The 10,035-nt window shown below is 44.5% G+C and overlaps 1 protein-coding gene across 1 annotated transcript in view; it reads right to left on the bottom strand.

Annotated features, from left to right (window-relative positions):
• The window catches only part of DGKG (diacylglycerol kinase, gamma 90kDa), a 206,171-nt gene that overhangs the window by 145,903 nt on the left and 50,233 nt on the right, over positions 1 to 10,035 (bottom strand). Inside the window, exons 4-5 of the mRNA XM_014530473.1 lie at positions 2,465 to 2,630; positions 1,899 to 1,961 (exon numbers count right to left, since the gene is read on the bottom strand). Of these exons, the coding sequence (XP_014385959.1) occupies positions 1,899 to 1,961; positions 2,465 to 2,630 (229 nt within the window). The remainder of the gene's footprint in view (positions 1 to 1,898; positions 1,962 to 2,464; positions 2,631 to 10,035) is intronic.

The following is a 10,035-nucleotide window of genomic DNA, read 5'->3' as shown; positions in this document are numbered from 1 at the left end:
CAAAGTGATGAATAGCAAGAACCTACAACCAAGATTACTCTACCCAGCAAAGCTATCATTTAGAATTGAAGGTCAGATAAAGAGCTTCACAGACAAGAAAAAGCTAAAGGAGTTCATCACCACCAAACGAGTATTATATGAAATGCTGAAGTGTATTCTTTAAGAAAAGGAAGAAGAAAAAGATAAAAAATATGAACAACAAAATGGCAACAAATACATACCTATCAACAATTGAGTATAAAAATCAAATGAATAAGAAATCTAATGAATGGAATAAACTGGTGAATAGAATCAGAGGCATGAAAATGGAATAGACTGACGATTCTCAGAGGGAAGCGGGGGTGGGGGAGTGGGAAGAGATTAAACAAAGATCTCATATGCATGTATGCATTACCTATGGACACAGATAATAGGGTGGTGAAGGCCTGGGGTGGGGTGGGAACCAGGTGGAGGGGAGCTATGGGGAGAAAAAATTATTATCTGTAATAATCTCAACAATAAAGATTGAAAAAAAAGAATTTTTTAAAAAGAAAAGATGATAGTAATTTTTAGTAATATCAGTAACCAACAGATCAATATCATTTAACCTATCTTTTTGAGGAACACATTCAATTTATAAAGGTAACTTTGGCTCAGATTACAAAATCCAAACAATTGATCATTTACCAATACACATTTTCACAATTGTCATCTGAAATGACATCCCCCAAGGGGTCCCGGATTGCGAGAGGGCAGTTCTTGGGTGACATACCTTGGAATTGGGCTCCCTCCTCTCTGGTTCTGGGTGCTCTGGTTTCAGGTGTGTCACCCGAGAACCGCAGCTGTCAAGTCACTGCAGCTTGGCAGCTCCTGTGTTGAGCATCTGCCCCCTGGTAGTCAGTGAGCGTCATAGCTACCTGTCTGATGGCTTTCATATATATAGATTTGAAAGATACAATAAAACTGTATTCCCTGGGCACATCCCAAGAGTTGGAACTCATCAATATGACTCAATATTTTCCAGACAATAATGTGCAGAAAATTAGGCCTGACTCTCTGACTCTTTGTCTTTAAAGCCTCAAGAGAAGCTGGGAGGAGGAGAGCCTTTGAGAACCCTTCCATGGAAATAAGATGCCCAATGAATATGCTTGGCAACTGAAGGTGCAGGTTGAAGGAGATCTTGGCAGACAATGATGAGTTAAGAGTAAAGCATACTCACCTGAAAGTAATATGATATTGTATGTCAATTGTAATTTTAAAAATCAATTAAAAATGCATTTCTAGAGAGGTGGCCTGAATAATAATTGCTGATATCTATTGAACATTTACTATGATTCAGGTGCTGTGCTAAGCACTTTATACATAAAACTCAACCTTCATATCAACCCATTATCATCTCATGTTACAGATGGGGAAACTGTGGCACAGAGATGTTGTAGGAAAGAGCAGGAATTTAGGAGCTGGACAATTCTGGATTGAATCCCTAGCTCTGCAGGTCATAGAGTGGCTTATAAACTCCTAAATCCTCAGTTCCTTAATGTGGAAGGTGGTATGACTGTGAAGGCTAAATGAAATCTATAATAAAGGAGGTGCCTGGCAAATCTTCAAAACAATGTTAGCCAGCTTCCCTTGCTCCTCCTCCCATCTTACGCAAACCTGCATTTATGAATGCTGTTGGAATTTAACCAAAGCAAACTCTTACCTTCTTGCTTTCCCCCACTCCAGCCACCTACTGGTAGAGTCATCTGTACCTTAGCCAAAGAACTGTCATCCAGCCTCAAAGTCCCAGTATATTTGCATGGCAGGGACCCCAGAGATGGAGGCAGACAGGATCTGCTCAGGAGCATACGATTACATGGAGACAGAACTGCTGGTTAGGTTCCCCCCTCTTCCCTAAATCTTGTATTCCAAAGACTTACCCATATCAGGGGCACAGGCCTCATCGGCTTTGGCAGCATTATCCACATTCTGTATATTAGAATCTGAAGAACAAAGAGAAGATTTAGAGGCCAGCTCACACCTCCAGCTTCCTAGAGGGGCAGGTAGGGGACCTTCCTCGAAGTCTGGATCACTTGGGTTGTATCTGTGTCTCTGGGTGTCAGCTCGGTTCATGCTTCCTTGTTGGGGTTTACTGTGTTTTCCCCATTATAATCCAAGTTCCAGGAAACAGTGACCATACCATACCTTTGTGACACTCCCAGGTTGGTTGCAGCCTGGGCACACTAGCTGGATGTGGCAGCCTTTGCGGAAGGCTCTCTTCTCCCTGTGCTCTTCTTCCCCCATCCTCCCTCAGATCCTGAGTGGCAAGAATTATGCCCCACCCCCTTACTGAGAGATCCATCAGACAGGACTTCCTGTGAGGTCCAGTGAAGAAAGGAGGTCTGGCCCCCTATTCCCCAGTCAACTCCATAGGGAAACTACTATGCCTGTGGCAAGTGGGCCAGAGCTGCAAAACCTCTCTTCCATAAAATGCTGGTCTATGTACCTGGGGCACTGGCCTCACTGTTTCTGGTCCCCTCCTTTGGGCGGTCAGGGACCTCCTGTCTGGGCTTCTGGCTGAAGGCCAGGAAGAGGTGCGTGCTCAGTGGCTGGGGCAGGTCCACCTCCAGGTATGCCCTCATGAACAGCTTGAAGACGTCATAGCTAATTGTCTGAAAAGAGACAAAAAGGGCAAAGTCAGTGGAGATACTCCAAGGACAGAGAGGAGGCACAGAAGGAAAAGGAATCGGGGAGCTGGCAGACAAGAGAAATGAAAAGGGAAGCAGAAGGAAGTGGAGGGGTTGGTGGGGGCAGGAATGAAAAGGCCGGCGGGAGGTGACAGAGAATGACAGGCACCGAAAGCAGGTGGGGGAGGCGAAGAGAGAACACTGGAGGCTGCAGGGCTTAGTGGGGCACGGAACCACAGGAGGCTTTTGTAACAACACATTGCTAAATTTAGGTAGAAAAGGGAGTGATGGAGAGTGAGCTCTGGGCGTGGAGGCCCCAGGGCAGGGCTCTGCCTGCATACAGACCCCTGGGAGGGACTGGTCTCCAATGAGCAAGACTAGGTCAGTGCCCTGGAATCCTGGTTAAGATGAGGCATGCCTCAGGCCGTTTGAAAACATGGTGGAAAAGAATGGCTTTTCTGTGATGTGTCAATTTTCTCCTTGTGCTGCAAGATAATTCCCGAGTATTTAGGTCTCAAAAATAGAGGAAAGAGCTGGAAGAGAAAAGGACAGACTCCATCCTTTATTTTCATAACTGATCTTCCCTGGACAAACCTCAAGATTAACAGAGGGGAGGGTGTGTGTCTGGCTCAGCTACTCTCAAAACATGGCCTTGCGAAGGTTTTAGGCACCGGGAGAAGAGCAGGAAGCCAAGGACAGAAGGGAGAATCAAGAAATATGCCCCAAACTAGAGCCTCTCCCTGCTGTCTCTCTCCCAGTGCCTCTGGGCTCCCGGGCCCAGGCTGGGAGCAACCATGCCAGGGAGGGCTGCTGCACTCAGCAACGCTCAACAACAGTTTGCAGTGAGTCATCACTGGCTCCTGCTTTGATGGCATCAGATTCTTCATCAAATCGGCAGATGCTCCTGGAGCTCATTTGAGGAAGCATTACTCCAAGATCTGCTGTGCAGGCTTTTGTGAATAATAACAGTCATGAGAATAAAATCCCTGGTTGGGATCCTACTTGGCTCTCCCACTAAAATGTTGATAGCATTTAACCCCTTGTCTCTTCGGGAAGCTCTAAGAGCCTTTCCAGAACCAGGAGCTGGCTTGCCTGGGTACCATCAGGTTTGGGATACAAAGTCTTAGCCTTAAAAACAAGGGATGCCCTCCTGACCCCATTGGGAAGTCACAGGCAGTTTCTATTCAACCCCAGGCAGAGCTATTCTATATATCTCCTTTGCAGATTGGAGGAGAGAGGATAATATAGGCTCTTGCCAGCTAAAGGGATTTCTAAGCAAATGTTGGACTCATATTTCCTGCAACAGCTACCAATCTCTGTTTCCCTCCCTGTCTTTTCGGCCCCTGAGTCTCTGTGTCTCTCTGTTTCATCCACTTTTTGTCCGTCTCTGTCTCCACAGCCTTATCAGCACAGAATGTCTCTTCCTCACACATCCACCTCCTATTTTCCAGTATGCAAGAGCAAAAACTTTTCCTCCTACTTTCCACCTAATATGACCTTTGACTCCACCCTCCCTGCCTCTGATGGCATCTCCCAGCAAGCATCTGCTTCTCTACTTGTGAGCATGTTCAAGGTCACCATTCCAAAGAAATTGCTGGCTAGTTGAGCTACTAGCTTGTCCTTCTTCCCATCCCCTTCAAATTCCTCCAAACGGACCCCATTAAGCTTCTCACCTGCTTAATCTCATTTGCTTTGGATTCTGGCCCTGCTCTCCTGAAGGTCACAGATGCAGTTGTCGCTTTTAGACTTTCTCATCTTTGGCTTCTCTGTAGCATTCCTTTCACTTTTCTTCTTGGAACTCTTGATTTTCCATGGTCTGGTAATATTTTGGTTCTCTTCTTTGATTTGACTAAGTATTTGCTGACAGCACTGTTATTCATTTTTTTTAAAGGCTTTTTTTTTGCATTGTTTTTTCTTTTGTGCTCTTTCAGTTGACAAGTACTATTTTAAAATGTAGTTTTGAGTTCCAAAATGTCCTGCTAATCTTTTCATTTTTGGTTAGCATCAAATTGAAAACTATTAGCATAAAATATTTCTGGAAAATAGACTGTACTAAATGATTTAATAAAAAGAATGCTCTGTTAAACAAAGCCTAATTGCAATGCTCTTTAAAAACCAAAGCTGCTGAAACCGGTTTGGCTCAGTGGATAGAGCGTCGGCCTTCAGACTGAAAGGTCCCAGGTTCGATTCCGGTCAAGGGCATGTACCTGGGTTGCAGGCACATCCCCAGTAGGAGATGTGCAGGAGGCAGCTGATCCATGTTTCTCTCTCATCGATGTTTCTAACTCTCTATCTCTCTCTCCCTTCCTCTCTGTAAAAAATCAATAAAATATATTTTTAAAAAATAAATAAAAACCAAAGCTGAGCCCTAACCGGTTTGGCTCAGTGGATAGAGCATTGGCCTGTGGACTGAAAGGTCCCAGGTTTGATTTCGTCAAGAGCATGTACCTTGGTTGCGGGCACATCCCTAGTAGAGGGTGTGCAGGAGGCAGCTGATCGATGTTTTTAACTCTCTATCCATCTCCCTTCCTCTCTGCAAAAAAAAAAAATCAATAAAATATATTTAAAAAGCAAACAAACAAACAAAACAAAGCTGAAAGACTGTCAAACAAGGTCAGTGTGAGATTCAGGAGATATCCTGGCTGGTTCTCCCTTCTTTTAACCTCCATTTATTCTTCAACATATTGTGAGTGCTGGGCTAGGAGACCTCAAGTTCTAAACCTCAATTAGCTTCCTCCCTATACCAGCTACTCTTTCTGCAGTTTCTGTTAATGTCAATAATGCCATTATTCTCCCAACATCCCAGGCTCAGCTTTGAACTCCCAGTAGTCTGAGACTAGTTCTTGTCTCTCCCTTCTGTCTGCTGTTCTTTTGCAATGTCTGTCGTATCCAGGTCTGCTTTTGTCCATTGCCCATCTACCACCACACTGACAAGGGGGCCCTTGCAGGACCCATTGACCCTGATTTCAGACTTCTGTTGCATGTATCCTACCTGCACTGTGGCAATACTTCTCAAAGGCTTCCTTACCTCCACCTCCATCTGCTGGCCTTCCCATCTTATCCTTCCTTGCCAGGTTGAACTTCCTGAAGCAGAATGCTTCCTTACTCAGAAATCTCCATGGCTTCTAATTGCCCACAGGAGAGTTGAGATGGGTTGTCTCCAAATTTTTAAAATTATGTGTGCACCCATAACATTTTTTTCAACATCCATAACATTTTGAAGCAAAACATTTATCTTTACTTATAAGTTATATACATGTATGATGTGCTCCTCTATTTTACTTTATAAATCATATACAAAAAAATTAGATGAAATAAAGATAGATGTAAATAGAAGGTCTAACATGTAGTATTTCCACAGTACAATGATCTCCTGTGCACTCCCTGAGTCTGGGATTCACAGTCCTCCCATAATCTCACTCCAACCTAGATCTGTAGTTACTTCAAGCTCTGAGACCATTCTGGTCTTTCTCCTATTAGTGCCTTTGTGTACCTCCGCAGGCTTTCTACCTGGATCTCTGTGTTTTTCTCTGGCCAACCCGCCATGTGCTTTGCATGAACTGTTTCTGTCTCTACTTGTTAAAACTCCAGCTATCCTTTAAGGTCTGGTCCATATTCCACCTTCTCCAGGGGTTCTGGCATGACCTCCTGTGCCTGAATTGCTTTACTTTTCCACCTTGGTTCCTGTTTTGGGACACTCATATCTGCTGCCCTCTATTAATATATAGTTGTCTGTGATGTAGAGATCCTGGAAGGAAGTGAAATGTCTTATTTCATCTCTGTTTCCCCATTACTACCTAACACGGTGTTTCCTGATGGGTATTTTAATGAATGTTGGATTCCTAATTGGTACAGTTGACTGTCATCAATTATTGTGGGGTCCATTCATATATAAACTGAGTCTCCTAAGTATAAGACAGTGCTGGACAGCACTGAGGAACACACCAAAGAGTTAAGCATGGTCCATACCTTCAAGAGATTCAGTCATATATATTTATATATATGGTAAAGGTATTGAAATAAATCTAAAACAGGTCAACAGTGGTGAGTACCATAGGAAAAGAATGAACAAAGTGTTTCAAGAACTTAGAAAACAGTAATGAATGAACACATGTTCGATTATTTATGTTCCTATCCTACGACGGAACAGGGTGGTATAGAATAAGCCTGGAAACACAGAGCATTCACATCAAAACAGTTCAGAGGAGACTAGATCTTCTCACACCACTGAGGCCTATAAGTTTAGTGATTGTCCCCCCACCCCGACCCCCTAGCTAGTGGCAGAGTAAAACCAAAAGCCAGATCTTCTGACACCTAGTCCAGTGCTCCTGTTACTGTATCTACCAGAGGTCCCAGTGCTGACATCATGTTCCCTGTCACTCCCTCTAAACACCCCAATTTCAGTTGCCAACAAATATGACTCTGTGCCATTGTCAAAATGACACCTGGATTATGAGAGAGTGTGTTCTTTATGAGCACAGGCCAGATTCAGAGTAGCTGTTAGTAAATATCTGATGGGTAGAAAGTGGCTAGGTACTACGTCCAAACCTGATAACTAATTGCTATGCGGCACATTGGCAATTCTCTGAGCCCTGGAGTAACATCATAGCCTCTGACATTGTTCAAGCCTGTTACCCACCCCACCAAAAAAATTCCTGCAACTTTCATGTAAGGCCTGATCCACACGCCATATAGCTGGGCAACTGTCCCTACAACCTGTGTAAGGAGAGTGTGCTCATTCTTACACTGGTCAAGAAGGGAAGGGAGCTAGATGGAGCGTTTACTGTGCATCGGGCATTTTACATGCATGGTCTCCCTTAAGTTCAAAAACAATAGTGGGAGGTGGGACTGTTACTGCTCTTTGTGGATGAAAAAAAATTCTGAAACATAAATAACGTGCTCAAAGCAGCATCAGAACTGATTTGTGTATAGGTGTGTCTCAGTTTCAGGTCACGGTGCTACCAAGCCATCGTGTCCCTTTCATTCTGATGCTCTTGTTACTTCCTGTCTTCAGCTGCACTCCGCTCTCCAGAGAACTACACAGTGCTGATGGGCCAGGGGACGTTGCTCATGGCCAGGTGCAGCCCTGCCACTCTACAGACTTTCATTCCTCACTTCGCTCTGCTAGTCACCTGACCCTTCCCACAGCTGGCTTGTTTCTCGTGGAGACATTTTAGCAGCAGTAAGCCATCAAGCTTAAGAGAAATTAAGCCCTGTTGTTTCCCCAACCCCATGCCAGGACATTACACCTATTAGAAGTCAGCCACACTGTGAAGGGGAATGAAATCAGAGTGACAGAACTCCCCTGGGACACAGCAGTGCTGCACATACAAAGAGTGGGGGCCAGCATGATGGCGGTGGGGGTGGCAGAGTGCTCATAACAGCCGAGCTGCTGCTCCCTGCTTCTGAAAGCTCCTGTGGCCTTCACACCCTGGGTGGCCCTGACCAAATTGTTCCCCTCCCACTTGCCAGCTTCAGGGCGGACAGGTTGATTAGCAGCCCCCGCCAGGCTTTGTTCCTATGTTTTTGGAGCTGGGCTGGGAGTGTGGGGGGGAGGCTGAGAGTTCTTTGTTGGCTCTGCCATCTTCCCCGCATGGCTTCTCTTCAGGAATGTCTTTTGAAATGGTGCATACTCAGTCTTGCTTCAGTTCCAGCAACCTTCCTCTGGCTTTCTTCTCTTGATGACGGGTGCATTTTATCCAACGCCCCTCCCAGATGTACCTGGAGAACATGGGCTCTGTGGATTCCTGCCCAGTGCCCAGCAGAGATGTTGACTCAAAGTTTGTTGAAAGGATGACAATATGAATAAGTGGCCAGCCTTTCCTCAAGTTTGCCTGGCTGATTGGTCACTTTTCCGCAACTGGCCCTCATAACAGGACCCAGGAACAGGGAAGAAGTTGAGTTGAAAACATTCTGGGGAACTGGGACAGAAGGGGAATAATGGTGGGTAATATTTTTAAGTGTCTCGTCGAAACTTTAGACACTTGGCAAACATTATCTCATTTAATCTACTATCTGCAAACTTCAAGGTCCTTTTTGTTGTCATTGTTATCTTCAGGTCACAGATGAAACAATGAGGCTCAAAGAGGTGAAATACTATTCAAGGCCACATTGCCGGTTGGCAGCAGAGGTAGGGGTCTAACATAAACCCCATGTGAGTCCAGGGTCATGGCTCTTAAACTTGACCCTGTCAGTAGGAAGTAAGTTCCAGAAGGGAGGAACTGTGCTTTCTCATCTTTAAATGTTCTGCAGTACCCAGCACAGTGCCTGGATGTTCAAGAAATGTTAGATGAGTTGAATTTGAAAGTGGGAGAGGTCTTGCATTCATTCATTTATTCAACAAACATTTGCTGAGTGTCTTCTATGTTCTGAATACTCTTCTGGGCCCCCAAGACACAGCAGTGAACAAATAAGTGTCTATACAGAGATAGACAAATAAGTGAGTTACATAGTGGGCCAGATGGTGAGAAGTACTAAGGAAGAAAATGAGGCAGAGCAGTGGGATAGAGAAGGTGATATTCACAAAGAAGATGACTTGAGCCAACACTTGAGGTGAGAAAATGAACAATGTGTTTATCTGGGGGAGGAACATTCTAGGAAGAGGCAAAAGCAAGTGCAAAGGTGCTGAGGTTAGGGCGGCCTTGGCTTATTTGACAGCATCAAGGAGGCTAATATGGCTGGAAGGAATGAGGATAGGAGAGTAGCAAGAGATGGGGACATAGCGTAGGGGGAGCTGCAGATTGTAGTGACCTTGACTTTTATTCTGAGTAGGGGTTGGGGGGGAACCATGAGAGATTATTGAGCAGAGCAGTGACATTATCTGACTTAAGTTTTAGCAGATTGCTCAGGATGTGTGTGAAGAATAGACTTTAAAAGTCAAGAGCAGAAACAAGGAGCCCAGTTAGGAGACTACTGCAATAATCTGGGCAGAATATGGTGATGACTCAGGCCAGGGTGGGAGCACTGCTAGTGGTGAGATGTGGCTAGATTTGGGGTATATTTTAAACATAGAAGTGACAGGGTTTGCTAGCGAATTGGATGTGGGATGTGAGAAAAAGAGAAAAGTCAATGATGACTCCATAGTTTTAGGCTGAATAACTTGAAAAATGGAATTGCCATTTACTGAAATGAAAAGACTGCGGGGAAAACAGGTTGTACAGGAGAAGATCAAGGAGCTTAGTTTAGTGCATGTTAATTATGAGATACTTACTTGATTTTTAAACCAGGAGTGAAACTAGGAGACTGGTATCCTGAAAACCAAGTGAAGAAAGTGGAAGAGAATTTGGCCAACCATGTCCAAATATACTTTACTCAACCAATTCTGTTGAGTAAAGTAGTGATTGAGTTTAGCCACATGGAGATCCTTGGCTTTGTAGGCTAGTGGTTTCAG

Source organism: Myotis brandtii, unplaced genomic scaffold (genome assembly GCF_000412655.1).
Source record: "Myotis brandtii unplaced genomic scaffold, ASM41265v1 scaffold118, whole genome shotgun sequence".
Classification (NCBI taxonomy): Eukaryota; Metazoa; Chordata; class Mammalia; order Chiroptera; family Vespertilionidae; genus Myotis; species Myotis brandtii.
The sequence above is the reverse complement of the archived record's forward strand: the minus strand, read 5'-3'. Positions and strand labels throughout refer to the sequence as shown.